Genomic DNA, 25,138 nt, shown 5'->3' with positions numbered 1-25,138 from the left:
TTTTTCCATATAACCATATTCTTTGGCTTGGCTTCGCGGACGAAGATTTATGGAGGGGGTAAAAAGTCCACGTCAGCTGCAGGCTCGTTTGTGGCTGACAAGTCCGATGCGGGACAGGCAGACACGGTTGCAACGGTTGCAGGGGAAAATTGGTTGGTTGGGGTTGGGTGTTGGGTTTTTCCTCCTTTGCCTTTTGTCAGTGAGGTGGGCTCTGCGGTCTTCTTCAAAGGAGGTTGCTGCCCGCCAAACTGTGAGGCGCCAAGATGCACGGTTTGAGGCGTTATCAGCCCACTGGCGGTGGTCAATGTGGCAGGCACCAAGAGATTTCTTTAGGCAGTCCTTGTACCTTTTCTTTGGTGCACCTCTGTCACGGTGGCCAGTGGAGAGCTCGCCATATAACACGATCTTGGGAAGGCGATGGTCCTCCATTCTGGAGACGTGATATAACCATATAACATATAACCATATAACAGTTTATGGCTTGGAAACAGGCCATTTCAGCCCTACAAGTCCATGCTGGTTCACTCAAACAACTCCGCTAGATCCACCTGCCCGTTCTCTGCCCATAACCCTCCAACCCCCTCCTATCCATCCATGTATATATCCAGCCTTCTCTTAAATGAAAGAATTGACTCTGCCTCTACTATTTCCTCCAGAAGATTATTCCATTCAGCCATCTCTCTCTGAGTGAAGAAACATCCTCTAATGTTTCTCCTAAAATTTTGCCCCCTTACCCTCAACTTGTGTCCTCTTGTTTCAACTTCCCCTGCTCTCAGGGGGAAGAGTCGACTTGCATCGAGTCTATCTATTCCCTTCATAATTTTAAACACCTCTATCAAATCCCCTCTCAACTGTCTACATTCCAATGAATAAAATCCTAACCTCTTCAATCTTTCTCTGTACTTTAGGTATTTTAAGCCAGGAAACATCCTTGTAAATCTTCTCTCCACCTTATCTATATCTTTCCTATAATTTTTCTCGGGCATTTGGCCTTGATGTGTCCTTCTTTATCACAGAGATGACATCTGGCTTTCTTGGACTAGCAGTCATTGGGACTGTGGTTGAATTTCCCACAGTGGAAACATTCTCAGCAGGAGAACCTCATTGTCTGATGCCCAAGTATTTAATTTCTGAGCCAGTGGATGCCTTAAATGCTACATCCAGTGTTTTATCATCCACAGAGAAGTGAAGCTCCTTTCATAGTTTAATACAAGCTAAAGATGGTTTCCACCAATACAATATATAATGGAGTGATAACACCATACGGACACAGATGTATATACATAACACATGATGACATCTGTACAAGGCATTGGTGACACCGCCCCTTGGAGCACTGTGTGCAGTTCTGGTCACTCAGCTATAGGAAGGATGTCAATAAGTGTGAATGTGGCCAGGACTGGAGGATGTGCATTATAGGGAGAGGTTAGACAGGTTGGGTCTTTATTCCCTGTTGCCCGGGAGGCTGAGGGGTGACTTCATGGAGTATTATGAAATTATGAGGGGTGTGGATAAAGAGAATGCTCATAGTTTGTTTCACAGTTGACGATTGTAGAACTAGAGGGCATAGGTCAAAAGAGAGATGTTAGGGGGACCTGAGGGGCAATTTTTCACTCTGGATAGTCTCTATCTGGAATGTACTGCCAGATAAAACTATAGAGTAGAGTACAATTATGACAATCAAAAGACATTTTGATATATTTTTGGATAGGAAAAGTTCAGCAGGAAAATGGGACTAGCCTAGAATGCCAATTTGGTTGGCATGGATGAGTTGAGTTTCTTCTGTGCTGTTTGGCTCAATGACTCTGACTCGACAACATCTTTGCAATATTAGAGGGATCCCAATTGTTCTGATTTGTGTCTTTCCATGACCTTTTTAGAGCTTGGTTTAACTCTGAAATGTCTGTGTGTGGGCCTGGTGTTTGGCAGAGGGTAGCAACATGGTATAGGGATCAATTGATGAACCATTTGATCTACCTCTGATTTGAAAGAAAGGAAAGCCTTGCATTTTACATTCCAATTAAGGGAATCCTGAACTGCTTCGCAGCCAGTGAAATGTCCATCCAGTGCCATCATTGTTATGGTGCAGGGGAAATAGGTGCTGATTGTGCGTGGCACCTTCCCAATGCCATGGAATATTGACCAGATCTGTGTCCTTGATGTTGACTGAGGAAATAAATGCTTGTCAAGACATGAGTAGAGGTTCCCTGCTGCTTTTGGTCTAGTGTTAGGACTGATACCATGTGATTGACAGCACATTATCTCTAGCTGCTAGGGTAGTGTATTGCCCCGAATATTTGCGCCCAAGGTGATGGGGTGAGGCCAAAACCCACAATCTCCCCCCAATGGGCAAAAGGAAAACGAGCCATTGAAGGAACTCTAGTCTCACAGCATCTTCCTGATGGTAATTTGGATGAGGAGTTTGACCCAAAAGGGCGATGCTCTATTTCCCCCCAAATATGCTGCTAGACCTGTGGAGCTCCTCCAGCAACTTGCTGCGATCTCTTGTCTCCTTACTTTAAATGGGTGCTGCAACAGTATTGACCAAGTTTGGGTGCTGGGATTCCAGATTTCATTCTGGCCTTGGTCCATGCATGAGCCCAAAATGGACGTGTTCCAGAGGCCATTCTCCCAAACCCCACACTATGAAATATATCACCTGGAACTCCCTACTCATCAATGTTGGAAGTATTTTCACTGTAAAAACTGTCTGACCATTATTTTGTTAAATTTTCAGCACGGTAGAAGCCGATTCCGGCCACTTAAACGTGCTGCCCAATTACACCCACATTAACCACCTGTTGTAGGTGGGAGGAAACCGGAGCTCCCAGAGGAAACTCTGGGAGAAAGTACAAAATCCTTACAGTCAACATGGAATTTGGACCCGGATCCCTATCGCTGACGCGGTAAGAGCGTCATGACGCCATGTTTGAATTTTTTCCCCACGGGGGATGGAGAGCAGGGAGGTGTCTGTAAATAAATATAAAAAATAGGTAATTGAAATGTATTTAATAGTCTCGGTTCAATTTCTTAAGACGTTAGTTAGCAAGATTTTCTGTTGTGACTTGTTTTTTTTAAAAATTTTTATTTTTCACACTATAAACCATATTGATCAAGATACATACATTTTCCTTTTCAAATATATACAGTGTCTCCTTACTTTAAATGGGGGCAGCAACAGTATTTACCAAGTTTGGGTGCTGGGATGAGTCGTTGGAATCTGGAACGAGAAACAAGTCACAGGAGAAACGGGGGCGATGCTTTTGAAGCAAGAAATAATTGAATTCTAGATTATTTCTGCGCCGCTGTTCACACCTACTTGGTACTAAGGATAATGGAAGACCTTGCCAGACCGTACCTCCTTAAGAGGTAAAGATGTTTTGAGCCTGAGCCCTTCTTCAAGATCAGCTCAGGCCTGAAACGTTGGCAATATATCTTAACCCGCTGTGGACGCTGCGAGACCAGCTGAGTTCCTCCAGCGTCTCTGTGTGTTTTTACTACGATCACAGCGTCTGCAGACTTTCACATTTTACTTCAACCGCCCTTTTGTATCTTGTCCAGCGATGTTGCCTATTCAGCTAATTTAATTTTCAAATGATGCTTAGAAGAAAGCATCTATTCTTCATGAAGAGCTACTGAGCCTATAATTTTCTGTTTGGTAGAGTGAACTTGAATCTTCCTGAATGAGATTGCGGCAGGCATTAAAGGATTTAGTGATCCAACACAGTTTGCGGAGTTGAACTCTGTTGGCTTGGGTGACTGGATGTACATCGAGCGCTGAATCATTTAAGTATCTGTGGCTGGGAAGTGGTTTTAGATTCTGAAAGCATCACTTATACTTAAAGGAGTTCAGCGAATCCTTGTTAGGCTTGTTCAAGTGAAAATTTGGAACAGCTTGAATTTTTAGGGTGAAAAAAATCCAATACATTTATCTTGTGAGGAGGGGCTTTAATCCAAAGGTTCTCTCTGTTCTTTCCTCACTTTTCCTCTATCATATCCAATTAATACCTTTTGTCTGTTGGTCTGTACTCCTCGTCTCCCTTCCTTTCTACGGCCTTTAATTTAGATGCCTGTTTTATTCGCTCATACCTTGAGGAAGGGCTCTGGCTCGAAACGTCGGAAATGTATCTTCACCTCCAATGGACGCTGCGAGACCTGCTGAGTTCCTCCAGCATCTCTGTGTTTTGACCACGGTCACAGCGTCTGCAGACTTTTGTGTTTCACTCCTATCTGTTCTCTTGGGCTGGTATACTTGATCCCATAGCACTATGTTCTTACAGTAGAAGGAGATCATTCAGTGCTCTATTTGTGGCAGGGTAGTGGGGAGAAAGTTTTATGATCTTAAAAAAGAGTGTATTGGAGAGACAGTGCATTGAATCTTCAGTGAAATGGGCATGAGGAGGAGGATCATCAAGGATGGCATTTTCAGGAGGAGTCACGTGATGGAGTAGTGGCCGGACGGTGAACTCCAGCCCTCTCCAGAAAAGTCGGGAAAAACAAAAGAAAACACAAAAGCACAGAAATAAAAGTTACAGAAAAGTGAGTATAAAGGTGGAAAGAAGATGGCGACAAAAAAAGAAAAATCGAAAGCAACGGTAAGAAGAGAGGAAGAGAAGACAAAGGAGGAAAAAGGTGAAGGCCTTACCTGTCCGAAGAGGCCCGCTGCGGAGAGAGAAACCCGCTCCCTCAGGTCGGTAAATAATGGACTACAAAAATGGCTCACTGAGCCGAGTAAAAGTGCGCAACCGCGCATGCGCGATGCGAATGAAAAAAAACACACCGACGGGAGGGGGGACCAGCTGGGGAGTCGATCTCCACAGCCGGCAACGACAGCTGCAGAACACCTGCAGCAAGAAGAGACCACAGAAGACAATGAAAACAAGAAAGAAGAGAAGAAAAGGGCAACAAAGAAACAACAGATGGCCAACCCAGAGGAAGAAGAAGAGGAAGAGTACAGTGAAATAGAAGAAGAAAAGAAAGGCAAGGTAAAGGATATACTTGCTCTTATTAAAGGATACATGGAGTCATTTAAAGAATGGCAAACACAGGAATTTAATGATTTAAGAAAAAGAATAAACAACACAGAAGAGAAAATGAATAAAATAGAGATGACCTTAACAGAAATGGGAAAGAAAATGGACAAGATGGAAGAGCGGGCAGTAGCAGCAGAAATGGAGGTAGAAGACTTAAAAAAGAAATTGGAGGAATCTAATAAAAAAACTAAAGAGACACAAGAACTACTAGCTCAAAAAATAGATACAATGGAAAACCATAACATAAGAAATAACATAAAGATAGTGGGCCTTAAGGAAGATGAAGAAGGCAAGAATATGAGGGAGTTTATAAAAGAGTGGATCCCTAAGACCCTAGGATGTCCAGAACTACAGCAAGAAATGGAAATAGAAAGGGCACATAGAGTATTGGCCTCTAAACCACAACCACAACAAAAACCAAGATCTATTGTAGTAAAATTCCTAAGATACTCTACAAGAGAAAAGGTACTGGAGAAGACAATGGAAAAAGTAAGAGAGGGCACCAAACCACTGGAGTATAAAGGGCAAAAAATCTTCATTTATCCAGATATAAGTTTTGAACTCCTAAAGAAGAGAAAAGAGTTCAATACAGCAAAGGCGATTTTATGGAAGAAAGGGTATAAATTTATACTAAAGCATCCAGCGGTATTGAAAATATTTATTCCAGGACCACAAAACAGACTATTCTCGGATCCAGAAGAAGCACGAAAATTTGCAGAACAATTGCAAAAATAGACTGAGGGAGGAAGACGGGTAATGAGAGTTAAAATGATCACGATTGATATGTATGTGGGTAAAGACAAAAATAGACTGAGGGATGAAGACGGGTAATGAGAGATAAAATGATCACGATTGATATGTATGTGGGTAAAGACAAAAATAGACTGAGGGATGAAGACGGGTAATGAGAGTAAAAATGATCACGATTGATATGTATGCGGGTAAAGAAGTATAAGAGTGAATAGAGACAATGAGCATACGTGAATGTATCTGTACTTAGAGGAAAATATAGATAGTATAGACAAGAATTAACAAGGGAAGGTAATGGAATAGAGAGAATAAGGAGGGAATTAAAAGAGTGACCTTTGTGACATATGAAAAGTGAAATCTTTTCTGGGGGAGGCGGGGTGGGGGGAAATAGCGGTCACTGCAAAATCAGTTGACGCTTGCGAGTGGATTCGCAAATCCAAATGGAGAGGGGAGATGTGGTTGTCCAACAAGGGATAAAGGACAACTCAGGAGGTGAAGGGGAGATTGGGGATAAATAAGATAGAAATAGGAGAATAAGGAAAATATTGGATGTTGTAGGAATGTTGTCTTATAAAGAGTTGAAAATAAGAAAACAGAAATGGAAAAGGAGGAAAGGTAATGATGGAAAAACGGAAAGAGAAGATAAACAAAATATAAAAGGGCTACGCTGAACTATATGTCTTTAAATATTAATGGAATACATAACCAAATTAAAAGGAAGAAACTACTAAATTTAAATGAATAAATGTATTCCATTAGAAAAAATAACATATAGTTTAAGAAATAATATTGAAATATTCGAACAAGTATGGGAGCCTTACATTAAATACAATAGCGAAAACCTACCGGGGACAAACATTACCTAAGTTGATGGAAGGAGAAGGAAAGAAAAGAATGAACTCTGTAGAATTTCTGGTGTATTTTTGTTGAATGACAACATTGTCTGACTGAATTAATGCAACCTAGATTGTATACCTAAAATGGATGAGAGGGGGGGGTGGGGGGGTGGTTTGGGAGGAAAGGGGGGGGGGGAGAAAAAGTCACTGTATATGTGTGAAAAAGAAATAGTGTATATCATGGCTAATGTGATTTATGGTGTGAAAAATTAAAAAATTTAAAAAAAAAGGATGGCATTTTCAGAAACAATTCATTGTGATGAACAAGTCAGGAAATTCAGAGTTTAGTGCCAGCATCATAGAGCAAACATTCATTTTAGAACCATCTTACAACATTACTATAAAAAAAAAGTTCACCAAAAATAAGGCAGTGTCTTGGGTTTATAGATCATTCAGGAATCTGATGGCAGAGGGGAAAAAGCTGTCCTTGTGCCGCTGAGTGCTCATCTTCAGGCTCCTGTACCCCGATGGCAGCAGAGTGAAGAGGGCAAGTGGGATTCTTGCCTTTAATAGTTGGAACACAATGCAAGTGTTGGGCGATTATGGTATAAATATGCGAAGCATTAGTTAGGCCAGGGTTGGAGTACACTGCATTTCTGGTTGCCACAGTATTGGAAGAATGTGATTACAGAGGAAATTCACGGGGATGTTGCCTGGAATAGAACATTTCACACACGAGGAGAGGTAGGATAGGCCAGGTTTGTTTTCTTCAGGACAGAAAAGACTGTGGGGTGACCTGACTGAATGTCACAGATGGGGTAGATGATGAGAGGTTTTTTTCCTCCACAGAGCTGACCAGTGGCAAAGGTGTAAAGCGACCGAGTTTATTGTCATATATATTGTTCAATGTACATGTGCATCAAAATTCTTGCCTCCTGTAGCTGAATGAGTGCTTTGATTTTAAAATAAACCAACTACAATAGTATATTTTAAATTTTTTAAAATTGCAAGAGATCACAGATATTGTAACCAGAGTGGGTGATTTTAATTTAAGAAAGTGGTGTGATAATGGTGCAGACTTTTTTTTTGTGGTGTCAGAGTATTTTATGATTAGAGAAGAGTTAAAAAATGTATGTAGCCAGAGGGTGATTGAAATCTGGAGCCCGCAGTCTGAGGGGCCGGTGGAACCAGAGCATCTTAGGAGGGGCCGGTGAACCAGAGCATCTTAGGAGGGGCCGGTGGAAGCAGAGCGTCTTAGGCAGGGCCGGTAGAAGCAGATAATCTTGGGAGATTCAGTTAATATTGAGAGAACCCAGAGAAATGCCATGACACAGGGAACGTGCCCAAATGCCAGGAAATGTGACCAGTCTGGGTAAGAACAGATGGCTAGCATGGACCAGTGGGCCAAAGGGCCTGCTTTCCTGCCATATCACTATCGTTTGGTACAACCTGGAGGTGGTTTCATTAAGCAAGAAGTCCTGATTGGGGAAAATTGGTGTTGAAGGGGAGAGAATGTGTGTGAATCTGGGTGAATGTTGAGAGCTGACAACTGTCACCATTTGAATCCAACCTGGTCGTCGTCTGAAATCCAAGGGGGTCAAGGTTTCGCCCAATTGTAGTTGAGAAGTGCTCTCTTTCCCTGTATCCCACATGAGAGCCATCATTTGTGCATCTCAGTACATGTGACGATAAACTATTCAGCTTCATGCCCTGTTTGATGTTGATACATCACTGAAACGGCCTTTTTGGCCTTCACATCCATGTTTTATTTGCCCATCTGTATCAATCCCATCTGCCTGCAGTAGAACCTCATCGTGTTGGCTAACTCATCAGTGACCTAACATCGAAACTGGATTTTGTGAATTTAGATGACTTGTTGTCTGCCTTCTCATGCAGAGTGCGTCACCTTGCCCTTGAGGTAGATAGGCGAAGGAGCAGATTTCTCACAGCAAGCCCCCACAAGCAAGAAGGTCTTTATCCAGAGAGACCAGAACTCATTGCCTGATGTCAGTATTGAAGCAAAACTAGAGGGATCAAGGGGAAAGTTGGATGAGCAAATTAAACCGATCCAATGAACAAATTAATAATATTGGTTGATGACTGTGGAAGAACACCCTTGAAGCAGTGCTGATAGATGGATAGCAGTTTGATCTCCCTAGCTTAATATTGAACTAACATCTCCATGGATTATTATGGGGCTCAGATCCTTGGGTTTGAGGTCCAACACTGGTACCCTCTGAGTCACACGTGAATCCTGTTTGACACAGCAAAGTGCCTGCGTGGGAAGTGGGAGACCATGGGAAAGAATGCGGAAACGCATTGTTTATTTCAATGTCTGCCTTGTTAAGGCCACACAACCGTTGAAATGTGCACCACTCTTAAATCTGTCTCTGTTGCTCTCTCTCATGCTGGCTGGGTGTGGTGTGCCTGCCTGTCTTGAGAAAATAACAAGGTCTGATGCATGTTTTGTTTCACAATTCCTTAATATTTCCGTTCTGGCTGAAAGGAAAAAAAATCGTTTTCGGCTGAACTTCCTGGAAAACTCAAAACAATGTTTAGTTATCAAATAATAGTCCCCAGTTACTCACTTATTTGTAATGATTTTTCAAAAATTTTCTTTACAAATTATTCATCCCTCCTGTCCAGTGGAGTGATTGCTAATGTTCGAGATACACTCTGGTCTTTACTTGATTGAACAGAAGCATCGGGTCCCAAACTGCTTTTGACTTGCCCCATGCACAAAAGGATTTGCTGCTTCAGGTATACAAGATGCCTCTGGAAGATGCCCCCATCCCTCTTCTCCATGAGGCTAATGGTGTCTCTTGCACGAGTAGTCAAGGCTAATTCAGAGGAGACTATAAATCCCTGGTCCTCTGTTAATAGCCACCTTTGGCCACCAACACCATAGAACATAGAACATCACAACACAGACAGGCCATTCAGCCCTTCTAGTCTGTGCCACACTATTATTCTGCCTAGTTCCACTGACCTGCACCCAGTACATATCCCTCCCATCCATGTACCTGTCCAAACTTTTCTTAAATGTTAAAATCGAGTCTGCATTCACCTCAGCTAACAGCTCATTCCACGCTCCCTACTTTCTGTGTGAAGTTCCCTTTAAAATTTTCCCCTTGCACCCATAACCCATGTCCTCTAGTTTTTAATCTCTCCTAACCCTTAAAAACAAAGATATTTGAGTCTATTAAGGTTTCTTCAGGTGGATTCTCTGCTAAGAATGTGCCTGAAGAAGAGAAACCAGCCCTTTGATTTGCCGTTCAGGTGGCACATTTCTCATTTAAAAAAAAAAATAAAATTAGATCTACAGCACAGTAACAGGCCCTTCCGGCCCACCAACCCATGCTGCCCAATTAAACCCAATTGACCTACAATTCTCAGTGCATTTTGAATGGCGGGAGGAAACCAAAGCATGCAGAGGAAACCCACGCAGACATGGAGAGAATGTACAAACTCTTTACAGGCAGTGTGGGATTCAAAACCAGGGGTCTCTGGCGCTGTAACGGTGTTGTGCCAACCGTGCCGCCCTTGTGAAATGTTTAACAGGAAAGTTTTGCTGCAGACTGCGTGCACCGTGCTGAACAATGCATGAAAAGGAGACTTTACTGTACTTGCATTGTTTGATAGGATGGATGGAGAAGAGTCATAGCCCATAAGCAGGCTCTTCATCCCAACTCATCCATGCTGACCAAGTTGTCTCTCTGAGCTAGTCCCATTTGCCTACATTAGGTACATATCCCACTAAATGTGTCCTCTCTCTGTACTTGTCCAAATGTCTCAGAAACATTGTGATTGTACCCCAGCTCTACCGATTCCTTTGGCAGTTAGTTGCCTGTACATGGACAAGATACCCTTAGGGTCTCCGTTTGAATTTTTCCTCTCTTGCCTTACTTGTGGACACCCTTACTCTCGGGAAAAGTCTGTGACCATTCAGTTTATTTATGCCCCTCATTATTTTCAAACCCTCCGATAAGCTCATCCCTCAGGGATCTATTTTGCAGGAAAAGAATCCCAACCTGCCCAGCCTTCCTTGTCTGCACTTTTTCTATTTTTGTGGCATTCTTCCTATTAGCAAGATGAGCAAAACTGCGCCTCAAACTCGACGTGGCCTGAGCAACATCTTGTACAGCTGTGACCTGATATCCCAATGCCTGAAAAATATTGAACAAAAAGCTTTGTACTACAAAGCTCCAAGATGCCAAGTGTTGGGCAGGCCAGTCTCTGAGACTTATTGATGTAAATAGAAGATGGTTGCTGTTGACATAAGAGTGAAAGGGGATATGTTTAGGGGGAACATGAGGGGGATCCATTTCACACAGAGAGTGGTGGGAGTGTGGAACAAGCTGCTAGCTGAAGTGAAATGCGGGCTCAGTTTTAACATTCAAGAATATGGACAGGTATATGGATGGGAGGCATTATGGAGGGCCATGAACTGGGTGCAGGTAAGTGGGATGGCAAAAAAATGGTTCAGCACAGACTAGAAGGGCTGAAGGGGCTTGTTTCTGTGCTGTAATGTTCTATGGAATCTAATTGGAAGTTCTGGGGAAGTTCCTTCATGACGAACATTGAAAATTCAGAGCACACTGCAAACTGCCCGTGGTCAGTAGCATCCTATGCACCCTCTCTAAAGCTTCTAGATCCTTTCGGTAAGAAACGTATGGTGTGCTGTCCTTCATTAGTTGGGGAAGGATTGAGTTCAAGAGCTGTGAGGTAATGTTACAGCTCTGGTTGGACTACACTTGAGTATTGTGTTTAGTTCTGGTCACTTGATGCAAGCAGGGTATGGAGAGGGTGCAGAGGAAGTTGATCAGGACGGTGCCTGCATTGGAGAACGTGTCTTGTGAAGAAAGGTTGAGCAAGCTAGGGCTTTTCTCTGGAGTGATGGAGGACCAGAGGCAGCTTCATAGAGACATACAAGGTTATGAGGGACATATGGGAGGTGGACAGCAGCACCTTTCACCCAGTACCAGAGTATATCTGTTTAAGGTGAGTGGATGAAACTTCAAGAGAGATGTCAAAAGATAAGTTTTTCTTTTACACAGACTGGTGGGTGCCTGGAATGCATTGTTGGGGTGGTGGTGAACCATGGAACAATAGGAGTGCTCAAAAGACTCTTAGACATATGGGTGTAAGAAAAATAGAGGGTTATGGGTGTGAGGGCGGTAAGGATTTGATTGTTGCAGAGTAGATTAGGTTGGCACAACATAGTCGGCTGAAAGCCCTCTACTGTGTTCTATATTCTCAGAGTGAAGAAGTTTCTCCTCATCACGGTCCCAAATGGCTTACCCCCTTGTCCTTAGACTGACTTGGGGAGTCAACCAACTTGTCCCTTTTGATCTTTGAGAATATTGGGCCCAGTATAACAATGTTTGGTAAGTTATCCTGATAACCACTGATGGTGACGCTTTCTGTTCACGAAGGTGAAGGCCAGCTCATTGAGCGCGGTGCCCAGTCCGGAATGATCAACCCAGGAGGCCCCTGGATGACTTTCCCACATAACGGTGCAGTGGCACACTTCGAGTACAGCATCCGTGTGAGGTGTGAGGACCATTACTACGGCACTGGCTGCAACAAGCTCTGCCGCCCACGGGACGACTTCTTTGGCCACTTTGTGTGTGACCAGAATGGCAACAAGCTCTGCATGGAGGGCTGGATGGCCGTGGACTGCAAACAAGGTGAGTGGTTCTCTTCGTAGCATTTCAAGTTTATTGTACATGTACAACCAGACGAAGCAAAGTTTCTCCAGTCCACCATGCACACACACATACACAATACACAATAATTACATCTATACATGAAGACATAATTTTAAATAAATACATGTAAATATTTTGGGATGATTTATTTGGTTACAGGATGCTGTTCATCAGTTTCACAGCCTGTGGGAAGAGACTATTTCCCAGCCTAGCAGTCCTGATTTTGATGCTCCTGTACCTCTCTTCCTGATGGTACCCCCCACCCCCCACCCCTTCCTGATGGTAGCAGGTCAAAGATAGAAACATAGAAGATAGGAGCAGGAGTAGGTCATTCGACCCTTCGAGCCTGCTCCGCCATTCAACGAGATCATGGCTGATCTTAAAGTTCAGTACCCCGTCCCCGCCTTCTCTCCGTAACCTTTAATACCCTTATACTGAAGAAATAGATCTAATTCCCTCTTAAATAGATTTAATGAACCTGCCTCTACTGCCCTCTGTGGCAATGAATTCCACAGATTCACCACCCTCTGGGTCAAGAAATTTCTCCTCATCTCGGTCCTAAATGGTTTGCCTATTATCCTCAAACCATGGCCCCGGGTTCTGGATTTTCCCATCCTTGGAAACATCCCATCTGCATCCATTCTGTCCAGTCCTGCCAGAATTTTATAGGTCTCAATGAGATCCCCTCTCAATCTTCTAAACTCCAGCGAGTACAATCCCAATTTGCGCAATCTTTCCTCCTAAGTCATTCCTGCCATTCCAGGTATCAGCCTGGTGAATCGCCTCTACACTCCCTCCATTGCAAGAACATCCCTTCCTTAGATAAGGTGTCCAAAACTGCACACAATACTCCAGGTGGGGTCTCCCCAAGACCATGTCCTTAGAGATACTGATTTCTTTCAGATATATGGAGTGGGTCTTCTATAATTCTTTGAGCCCCATTTAAGCAAATTAAGGAGAACGTTGTCAGTGGAGGAAAGGGAAACTCCAGTGATTTTGACCGAATTGATGATCCTTTGTATTGACTTCTGATCCGATGCTTTGCAGCTACCGTCGCACATGATGAAGCCATACATGACAATCTCAAAGGTGCTTCTGTAAAATGTTGTCAAGGTGGTGGTTGGTAGCCTTTCCCTCCTCAGCCTCCTTAGGAAGTGTAGGCGCAGCTGAGCCTTCCTGACTAATGAGGAGGTGTTGTGGGTCCATAATAGATCATCCTTTCACAGCCAATCACAGGTTCATCTGGGAAAACAGAGTTAACAATATGGAATCGCGAATGGCATTGAGGTTTGGTGGGGAAGGAGGCCTCTACTTTCTCCATGGAGCCAAGACTGAAGGGGAAGAAGTTCTCTGTCTGTTAAAGCAGTTTTTGGTGGGCTGATTCGGTCATCTATGGGTGGACACAGCCAGTGAGGATGAGATGGGGCTTGGCTCCTGCTGGCCACCAGGCATGCAGTGATCACATTGAGCGGATGGGCAGGTGGTTGGTTGCAGTCATCACCCTCTGTGCTTCAGTGCACAACTGGATTCTGAAACACCTCAATGAATGACTAAGAAATGTTCTTTCTTTATTTCAGCGATATGTAAGCAGGGCTGTCATTCAGTCCATGGAGGATGCGAAGTACCTGGGGAATGCAAGTAAGTGAACAGTTCTTTTATTTAAAATGGGTGAGTTCGATGCCATTATGGTGGTAAAGAAAGAATGATTGGAGAGAATTTCTCTCCATTAAAATCCATCCTTTTTTATTTGAAGAGAAAAGATAGTCTTTTGATGGAAGTGAAGTGGTAAATGGATTCTGGTGGAAGTGAAGTGGTAAATGGATTCTGGTGGAAGTGAAGTGGTAAATGGATTCTGGTGGAATCTGCCATTCGAATCGAACCAGGGCACCAACTGCCTTATTCTTGCTCAGGTATTAAAGCTCTGGGATTGAGGGCGATTGGTTTGACTTGCCATTGAGTTTCATGGGGATCTCCAAGGGGAAAGGTACTTCTTGTACCGGGCTTGGGCATTGCTTGCAGTGGCCAATGCAACATGCACTGTGTGCTCAGCACAGTCGAGTAAACACCAACGTGACAACTAGCCCGTTTAATCTTTAATCTATTTTTGGTTGTGGTGGATGGGAACTTTGGCTTAAACTGCTGGAGACTTCCCACAACAGAACAAATAGAAACAACTTCCTCCCAATGTGTTTCATACCTAATGAACTATTTTTGAAATGTACATGCTGTCTGACGGTTGTCATATTTCTGTGTGATATGTTAGTTCCCAGTTACCCTCAAGTGATAAGAATTTTTTAAAATGGTTGTGCAAAGGTGTCCGAGGGGCAACTTTTTTTCACACCAAGAGTGGTGGGTGTGTGGAATGAGCTGTCAAAGGAACCTGTGGAGGAGAATACAATGACAATGGTTGAAAATCAGTTTGAAATGGTTCAGGAGTTTGCAGAGATTTGGGACGACATCAGAAACCCTCTTCAGACATTTGGTGGAAAGAGTGCTGACTGGCTGCAACTTGGTCTGGTCTGAAAAAGGTAGTGGACACCACCCTGGAACATCACAGGCAATATTTGGCCCACCATCAAGAACATCTCCGGGGAACGCTGCCGTCGGAGAGCAGCAGCAATCATCACGGATCCACCCCATCCAGCACACACTCTGTTCCCGCTGCTGCCATCAGTAAAGATGCATCAGTGTCACAAGACTCGCACCCCCAGGTTCAGGAACAGCTGCTCCCCCTCCACCATCAGACTCCTCAACGACAAACTCGATCAGGGACTCATTTAAGGCCTCTTGTGCACTTTATTTTTTTCCCTCTCTGTAATGCAGTTTGTTTACATTCATTCTACGTTTATATGTGAACTTTGAATACAGTTGTTTTTTGCACTACCATTCAGTGGTAATTCTGCCGTGCCCATAGAAAAAAGAATCTCAGGGTTGTATGTGATGTCATGTATGTTCTCTGCCAATCAATGAGAAAGATATTTAGAAAGGTACTTGGATAGGAAAGTTTGAGAAGGATATGAGTCGGGCTCCAGCAAATGGGACTAGATTGGTCAGAATGAATGTTGAGCTGAAGAGCCCTATTTCCCTGCTTTAAAACGGACTGTAGTATTTCAAAGTTTCGATTTGTTGTCAGAGTCTATGCAGGACATCACAGACAACCCTGAGATTCTTTTTCTTGAGGGCCAGGCAGAATTTCTACTTTTCGATAATGCAAAACAAAAACTGTACTCAAGGAAAGATATGTATACAAAAGAGAGAATTGTAAACAAAGAAAAAAATGCAAACAAACTGCAATACATAAAAAGAAATATTCAATAATAAATAGAGTCCTTAAATAAGTCCTGATTGAGTTTGTTGTTGAGGAGTCTGATGCTGTTCCTGAACCTGGTGGTCCGAGTCTTGTGGCACCGAGACCTCTTCCCTGATGGCAGCAGCGAGAACTGAGTGTGTGCTGGGTGGTGCTGCTGTGCAGCGTTCCCTGTAGATGTCCTTGATGGTGGGGAAGGTTTTGCCTGTGGTGTTCTAGGCTGTGTTCACTACCTTATACAGGGCTGAGCACACTTTTCACAACACATCTGTAGAAGTTTGCCACAGAAAGTATTGGAGGCAGTTCAATCATCCCAAAATATTTACATGTATTTATTTTAAATTATATCTCATGTATACATGTAATTATTGTGTCTTGTGTATGTGTGTGCATGGTGGACTGGAGAAACTTTGCTTCGTCTGGTTGTACATATACAATAAACTTGAAATGCTACCAAGGGAACCATTCACCTTTTTTTGCACAAGCCCATGCCACCCAAATACCCCAACTTTCATATGTTTTGAAAGGTGGGAGGAAACCGGAACATCTAGAGGAAACCCACGAAGACACAGGGAGAACGTGCAAACTGTTTACATAAAGTGCCAGATTTGACCTGGGTCACTGGCGTTCTAATTGTGTTGTGCTAACTGTCCCGCCATCTGTGCCTCTGTGATAGCTGAGAGATGGTCGACGTTTTGGGTCGAGGTCCATGAGCTTGTTTTTTTTTCAGGGTCACGTCACATTTTTACTCCAAGAAGCCATTTCTCGCAGATGAATATTCGAGGTCCATGAGCTTGTTGATTTATTTTCTTTCAAGTCAATAGGGTATCAATAAGTGTGTAAAAGGAAAAAGTTTGCAAGGCCATGGGGAGAGAAAGGGGAATTGGCAGCAGTGGGCGCTGTGGAGGCAAAGAGACTGCAGAAGAGGGAGGTGATGGTTGAAAAGGACTGGTCTGTCCTGCAGAAAATTTCCTTTTTGCATTATAACAATCAGGCTTCTCCATCCAGAGGTCTACATAGAAAAACCTCGGGTGATGTGATAGTTCATTTGTGGGGAGCAGCAGCGGTGTCCTTTGGAAGACAGTTAAACAGGTCCTTTGTGAATGTTAAAAAAGCTCTAGAACATAGCATAGTATAGACCCTTCGGCACTCTATGTTGTCACCACCTATATATTCCTTCCAAAAAAAAGGACTAAACCCTTCCTCGCTTGTATCGCTCTATTTTTCTTTTCATCATGTGGCTGTCTAAGAGTCTCTTAAATGCCCCTAATGTTCCTGCCTCCACCACCATCCATGGCGAGGCACTCTACGCACCCACAACTCTCTGCGTTTATATGAAAACAATCTTAACCCTGATGTCTCCCCTAACCCTTTCTACCTTCCTCCCTTCCCTTTGTAGAGAAGACCCCTGTATTTGCTAATCTTGCCCTGGGGAAAAAGGTGCCGCCTGTCTACCTTATCTATGCTCTTATGTAGACCTCTATTAAGTCTCCTCTCATCTTTCTTCGCTCCAAAGAGAAAAGTCGCAGCTCTGTTAACCTTGCCTCATAAGACTTACTTTCCAATCCAGGCAACATCCTGGTCAATCTCCTCTGCACCGTTTCCACAGCTTCCACATCGTTCCTTCAGTGAGGTGACCAGAACTGAGCACAATATGCTGCAAGTGTACGCTGGGCGTGCAAAGGCGATTCACCAGGCTGATACCTGGAATGGCAGGAATAACTTATGAGGAAAGATTTGGGATTGTACTCGCTGGAGTTTAGAAGATTGAGAGGGGATCTCATAGAGACATATAAAATCCTGGCAGGACTGGACAGAATGGATGCAGACGGGATGTTTCCAATGGTGGGGGAGTCCAGAACCCGGGGCCATGGTTCGAGGATAATAGGCAAACCGTTTAGGACTGAGATGAGGAGGAATTTGTTTACCCAGAGGGTGGTGAATCTGTGGAATTCATTGCCACAGAGAGCAGTAGAGGCAGGTTCATTGAATATATTTAAGAGGGAATTAGATCTATTTCTTCAGTATAGGAAATCAGGGGTTATGAGAGAAGGTGGGGATGGGGTACTGAACTTTAAGATCAGCCATGATCTCATTGAATGGCGGAGCAGGCTCGAAGGGCCGAATGACCTACTCTTGCCCCTATCTTCTATGTTTCTAAGTGTGGTCTCACCAGAGATTTGTAGAATTGCTACATAACCTCTAAACTCTTGAACTCATTCTCCTTACTAACGAAGCCCAACATCTCATAAGCCTTCTTACCTATTCTATCAACCTGCCCAGCAACCGTGAGAGATGTTGCAGGATTTGTTGTGAAGCATATGGGGAATTTTCCTCCTGCTAATAATTCTTAGCTGAAAAATGCAGATTATTGGAGCTTGTTCTGCAGAAACAAGTTATCATCTTTATTGCATTACAACCTTGAGGATTACTTCATTGCCTGGTGCGTTCTGATCAGGTAGCATCTGCCTGGAAAGATTTAATATTTTGGGTCGATGTCATTTATCTAACTGATCTGAACATTTGCAGACTCTTCTGTTTTATTTGAAGACATTGCCAACATCAGTCAGGTGCATGCATTTATTTTCTCTTCAGTCTCATAGTTTTAATTCACCTTTTCTGTAGTACATCAGGGATTTTGCAATCTATTCAAACTGGTGAGAACATGGAGCTTGTTTCCTGCAGGGAGTATTTCAAACAAATAATGAATTCAGAATTTCTTAAAGGATCTATTATGTGGACTTTAGGTAGGAAGACCGTTCAATGGAGCATCAGCAGTAGCAGGCACCACTTGGGCTGGCAGGTCTGTCCCTCTTAGAACCATAGAACACCACACAACAGAAGCAGTCTCTCCGGCCCATCTAGTCTGTGACCTATTATTCTGCCTGGTCCTATTGTCCTGCAGGCAGACCGTATCCCTTCATACCTCTCCCGTCCATGTCCCTGTCATTATTTTCCTTAAATGTCAAAGTTGAGCTTGGATTCACCACTTGAGCTGGGAGCTTGTCCAGTCCCTGCTTGAAGGAGTTCCTCCTAATGTTCTCTTTCAACTTTCATCTTTGCCCCACTTCCTCCAGTTCTTGTCTCACCCAATCTCAGTGGAAAAAACCTCGAACATAGAACACTACAGCACTGTACAGGCTCTTCGGTCTTCGATGTTGTGCCAATCCATACTGTATATTCCATAAAAAACAGTGCTAAACCCTCCCTACCTCGTAACCCTCTATTTTTCATCCATCCACATGCCTGTCTAAGAGTCTCTTAAATGCCCCTAATGTTTCAGCTTCCACCACTGGCGAGGAATTCCAGGCCCCCACATCTCTCTGTGAAAATAAATAAATAAATAGATAGATAGATTTACCCTTGACGTCTCCCCTAAACTTTCCTCCCTTCACTTTGTACTCATGTCCTCTGGTGTTTGCTGATCCTGCCCTGGGAAACAGGTGCTGGCCGTCCACCCTATCTATCTATGCCTCTCAGAATCTTGTAGACCTCGATCAAGACTCCTCTCATCCTTGGACGCTCCAAAGTGAAAAGTCCCAGCTCTCCTATCGGTTGCATTTACTCTCTCCATGCATTTCCATAGCAGTGTATCATTGTAATGGAGTTGTGAGCTGACTTTCATTCCCTGGCTCTGACGTGCCAGGGTGTGCGACACTTGGCACGCCCCCGTCGTGTAAGCACGCACTCCCTGTCTGTTGGGTGGCTCTATGACTGGTGGTGGCTGGGGGCATGGTGGACTGGGGTAGGTCGTGTTGGTTACATCTGTTTTCTAGCGATGCCACCCCCTGACAGGAGCAAGATTAACGAGGAGCAGGAGGAGAAATGAAGGCTTTGTTCCATACCATTAGGTCAAGGTAGCTAGGTAGCAATCAATGCGAAGAGAACGAAATGCATTCCACAAGCTCCAAATATCGTAAAACATCAGCACTGATTGAAGATCACGCAGAGGGTGGCGAGAGTGTAGAACGAGCTGCCACCTTAAGTAGTGAATGGGGCTTGATTTTGGTACTGAAGAAAACATTGGGTAGATGCATGGATGGGAGGGGTACGAAGGGCTATGGTCTGGCTGCAGGACAGTGGAACAAACAGAACAACAGTTCAGCAGAGACCAGGTGAACTGAAGGGTTCGAGAGTGGAATCCACGCACAGAAAGATCCACATTTATAAGGTGATCATCATGTGCCGGTATTTTCAATCTGAAATTAAAAACACTACATGCTGAAATCACTCATCTGTGAAAAGAGAACTAGGGTAAGAGGATATAGAATCTTCCTCTAGAACTTTGCTGCGTACAAATTGGGTGCCATGGTTGTGATATTCCATTTAAAAAAAGTAAATCTTAAAAAGTATTCATTGTCTTGCGAGCTGTTTGGACCATTCAGATGTGCGACCGTGGACTGTAGAGCGCACGTCATTCCTATTAAGCTCTCTCTTCATTCCAATGCTCTACCTCATCCCATTCCTCAAATTATTAGGAATAATGTTGCAGCTCTCACACCTGGAGTATTGTGTACAGTTCTGGTCTCCATTGCAGGAAGGATGCAGATGCTTCGGAAAGGGTGCAGAGGATGGTGCCTGGATTGGAGAACGTGTCTTATGAAGCATGGTTTACAGAGCTAGGGGATTTCTCTTTGGAGCAATGAAGGATGAGGGGAGACTTGGGAGAGGTTTGTAAGATTATGCTGGGCTAAGATAGGGTGGACAGCCAGCACCTTTTTCCCGGGATGACAATAGCAAATACTAGAGGACATCTGTTTAAGATGAGTGGAAGAAAATTTATGGAAAATGTTTCCACAGAGAGTGGCGGGGGCCTGGAAAGCATTGCTGGGGGTGCTGGTGGAGGCTGGTACAACCGAGACATTCAAAAGAGTCGTAGACAGGCACATGGATGTAAGAAAAAGAGGGTTATGAGTGTAAGATAGGGAAAAATTAGATTGTTGTGGAGTAGGTTTCATAGGTCAGCACAAGATCGTGGGGTGAAGGACCTGTCCCTGTGGTTCTCTTGGCCAGCTGCTATGTGTATCCACTAAGTGAAATGTGTTAATCATTTGAAGGGCACACCATTATTTGCTGGAAGTTCTTCCCCTCCACCCCTCCCCAACCACTCCATGCCCTGGATTAACACTAAATAAATCACTGGCTTCAATTGTCTCCTTGAACACAAACTGTGTTGAAACTCCCTATTCTCCATGTGCTTCCTTTCTCCTGAGGGTGACCCCTTCTTGACTATTTCCAAGTAAACCTTTGCCAATGTTCTGCTTTTAGTTAAATGTTTGTAAATCTGTGACGTTTTGGAAGTTTACTGTGATCACATGAGCTCACCAACAAATCTTCAACCAATCCAACAACGTTGTCAATAATACCATTTAAAAAAAATTGTTTACAACGCTGTAGAATCTAATTCCTGATCTAAACGAGCTGCCCAATTACACCCAATTAACCTACCTCCCCAGTACATTTTGGAGGGTGGGAGGAAACTGGAGCACCTGGAGGAAGCCCCCACAGACATGGGGAGCACACTCAAACTCTTCACAGACAGCGCCAGGTCACTGGTGCTGTAACATCGTTGTGTTAACCGTGCCTCCCATATTGGTTTAACTGGACCAAAATATGGAATTCAGAGTTCGAATCGTGTCACTGCAACTCAGGATTATAAATTCAAGTAGTGAAATAAAATGGAATAAAAGAGAGTGCGTGAAACTCCAGGGATGTTGTGACACAGCGATGTCCGTCATGGATGAAAGGCTCCTATTTAAAATGGGAATTATCCTTTGATGTGCTCACCTTGTTGGAATACCTGCCCCTGTGGTTCTCTTGGCCTTTTAACAGGACTCCCAATCACTTGATTTTGCTGCAAGTCGCTCCGCTCAAGATGCAGTAATGGTGGTGGGAAGGGAAGAGAGGTATTTTAGAGTGCTGGATGCCAGGAATAGCTGCCAGGGGTATTGGTGGAAACAGATAGGATGGTCATGTTTAAGAGGCTTCTTAAAAAGACGCGTGAACATGCAGGGAATGATTATGTGCATTCAGCAGAGATTGAATTTGATTTGGCATCCTGTTCGGCAAAGATGTTGTGAGCTAAGGGATCTCTTCCTGTACTGTACTGTTCAATATTCTTTCCATGGACGAACAACAAATTTTAATTCTGTTCCCAGCTTCTGTGAATGATATTTAGTTGTTGACTAATAAAACCCAACACCCAACCCCAACCCACCAATTTTCCCCTGCAACCGCTGCAACCGTGTCTGCCTGTCCCGCATCGGACTTGTCAGCCACCAACGAGCCTGCAGCTGACGTGGACTTTTACCCCCTCCATCAATCTTCGTCCGCCAAGCCAAGCCAAAGAAAGAATATCTGTTGGTAAGGCTGTAACTGGTAGAAAAATCAGCAAGATGCACTTGTCAGGTGTTGTATCTCAAATCAACGGTTTTATTTGCTGAATGAAATCCTTGGAAGACTCCGCTCCAGTGCTGACCTTCAGTGTTGTGTGTGTGTGTGGGGCTCTCCCTGTCACAGCTCCAGTTTCGAAGGGCCTGATTCCGTGCTGCGCGACTCTCGTTTGCCTCTGAACAGATCTACCACACTGTGGACTATTTTATCAAAATCTTGATGAAGTTGAGATTTGTATCACGTGGCTTTCTACGATCAGTCTCCACAGATTGCTACTTCATGAAAATAAATTCCTTTGGTCAGATACTCGCCTCTTGTTGAGTCCACTTACCATGAAAAAGGTCATTCGTCCATCAATTCCATGTCTGTTCCAAGCAGAGCCATCCCATCAGTCCCATTCCCCTTATTTCTCTGTACCCCTCCCCCTACACTTCCACCATCTCTGTTGCGGTTCTTTTTTTAACACTGACCTGTGTACACTAAGGGAAGGCCGCGTCATTAAGGGCAAACATGCAAGCAGCACTCAAGGTCAGGATTGAACCCACGTCCCAGAGGTTGTGAGTTGAAAGTGCTAGCTACTGTATGTACTGGTCACTGGCTTAAGTGGGCAACTCAAAATGGTGAGTCCGTCACCCTGCCCCACGAGCTGCCTCTGCTACTCAGCAGAGCCAATGCAATATCGCATCCACTTTTCCCACCTGATCACTGTATCCAATTCTCTAATATCTTTTGTACCTCCTGTGTCGCCGCCCACGGAACCTCCTAGAAACAAACATTCTAGAGGACGTGCGCTTGTTGGTGAGGGGTGGAAGAGAAGAGTAAGGGAGATGCGGGTGGCAAATGTTGTTTTACACAGTAGGAGGTACCTGGAACAGGTTGCCAGGAGGAGTGGTTGAAGCAGACACGATAGTAGATAGATACATGAGGTTAATAGAATTAGGGTTTTTTTCTTTGGAGTTAAGAAGAATGAAAGGAGACTTGATAGAGGTCTACAAGATTATGAAAAATGCAGATATGATGGAGATCAAGAGTAGCAAACACCAGAGGATGTGTGTCCAAGGTGAAGGGGTGAAAGAGACATTACAGGTAAGTTATTTTTACACGAGAGTTGTGGGTGTCTGGAATGCATGGCTATGGATGGTGGTGGAGGCTGGTGTAATCGGGACATGTAAAAGACAGGCACATACATGAATACAAGATGAATAGGTGTGAGGGAGGAAAGGTTTACATTGTTGAGTAGATTTTATAATATAGATCAGCCCAGCATCTTGGGCAAAAGTGCCTGTACTGTGCTATAATGCTCTATTGCAGGAAATGAGAGGGTGTGCATCATTTGCAGGCAGCAGAGTTTTAATTTGATTTGCCATCAAGTTCAGCATAGATGAGTAGGTGTGTTCCTGTGATGGCTGCACTCTTGTACCGTACCTTACATTCACTCATTCTCCTCTATTGTAAAAATGCTGATTACCAATGACTGGGACGGTTGGCGAGCAGTTAGTGCAACGCCTTTACAGCGCCAGCAATCGGGTTTGAATCCTGTGCTCTCTGGAAGGAGTTTGTATGTCCTTTCCGTTTCTGCTTTGGTTTTCTCTGGGGGCTGCGATTTTGTCCCACCCTTCAAAAACGTACCAGGATGTAGGTTAATGGGGTGTAATTTGGGTGGGACAGACTCATGGGGCGGAATTGGCCTGTTACAGTGTTGTATGTCTAATTTTTAAAAACATTAAAATAGAATAACCCCTCAATTTTCCATCTTTGTGTCTGAACGTACTTGTCTTTATCCATTGCAGACTGTATGCTCCTCAATCCCAATCTCCTTCTCATTTCCTGTTGCCAGACTTGGACGAGCTGTCAACTAAATATGATATGCTAGGGCCCACAGAGGACCTGAATCGGTTCTGTTTGATAAAGCTTGCCAACGTACTCTCAACACTTTTCCAAATCACCACTTTGTGCATGTCTGTCCATTAATGCTTATATATGGATCATGTGTACCTGTGTCTGACATGCAGACACTTCTATGCCTAGAGAGATGCTGCCAAAGATTTCAGCGCTCCAAACATATCTCTCAGTCTTTATTGCTAGCCAGGTATTAATAATATGTTTCATTTTAGTTGGGGAAGTTGGTCTCTCATAATACTGATTTACTTGTGACTTGTTTGCGAAGGGAATACTGCCCTTTTGTTTCAAATCTCTGTGTCCCCAAAACTGTGTTACAGTTTGTCAAGACACATGTCACAAAAATGGCGGTGCTCCCAGACCTTCTGCAACGACAGTGGTGCCATTGGCGTGGATCTGCGGGGCATGGAGACAGTGCTCCTCCACAGGGTTCTACCACCTAGTCCAACTACTGATGGCCGTACAGGCTTTTAACATCCTATAAAAGGAGCCGAAGGTGATTTATTTTAACATACTGTGACCATGGGATCTAGGCCCAAGATGGCACCACCTATGCTGGCAGCGACGACAAGGGGCTTGCAGACCCTGGCAGAGGACCGACACAGGGCACCAGTAATGTGGAGACTACCATCCCCCCCCCACCACCCCCCGTTTGAGAAATAGAAACAGAGGAGGCAACCCTATTGGACGGTGACCATGGTGGCGAACCAGTGAGGGGCTCTGCGGCTGAAGAACACGCAGGCAGCTGGTGACTCGCAGTCAAAGGACTCACACCAGGCTGTGGACAATTAAAGAATATTGAATCATGAAGATTGCAGATGCTGGAATCTAGAGCTAAAAAAAAACAAACTGCTGGAGAATTTGTTGGGTCAACTGCGAAAGTGGAGCAGTGGTTGACGCTTTGTATCAAGACCTTGCATCAGGTCTCTTTTGACTGAGCCCAATTCTCTCTCACATCAGTGAGGATGACTGCCATTCCAGCAAAAACTGCTCATGCTTTTGAGTGTGGCTTTTAGCAATTGAGACCGAGACTGAAACCACCCAAATTTCAGTGGGTGTCACAATCTTGGTGTAAAGCACAAAAGTCTGCAGATGCTGTGATTGTAGAAAAAACAGAAATGCTTGAGGAACTCAGCTGGTCTTGCAGTGTTCATAGGAGGTAAAGATATATTACTGACGTTTCGGGCCTGAGGCCTTCCTCAAGGGATC

General features: G+C 44.0%; 1 protein-coding gene across 7 annotated transcripts in view; it reads left to right on the top strand.

The window, feature by feature from the left end:
• The window catches only part of jag2b (jagged canonical Notch ligand 2b), a 229,531-nt gene that overhangs the window by 128,102 nt on the left and 76,291 nt on the right, over positions 1–25,138 (top strand). For all 7 annotated transcript variants that reach the window (XM_069915743.1, XM_069915746.1, XM_069915742.1 and 4 more), the window contains exons 4-5: positions 12,055–12,309; positions 13,908–13,968. In XM_069915743.1, the coding sequence (XP_069771844.1) occupies positions 12,055–12,309; positions 13,908–13,968 (316 nt within the window). The remainder of the gene's footprint in view (positions 1–12,054; positions 12,310–13,907; positions 13,969–25,138) is intronic.

This window comes from Narcine bancroftii, chromosome 2 (genome assembly GCF_036971445.1).
Source record: "Narcine bancroftii isolate sNarBan1 chromosome 2, sNarBan1.hap1, whole genome shotgun sequence".
Classification (NCBI taxonomy): Eukaryota; Metazoa; Chordata; class Chondrichthyes; order Torpediniformes; family Narcinidae; genus Narcine; species Narcine bancroftii.
Note: the sequence above shows the minus strand (reverse complement) of the source record. Positions and strands in the feature narration are given on the sequence as shown.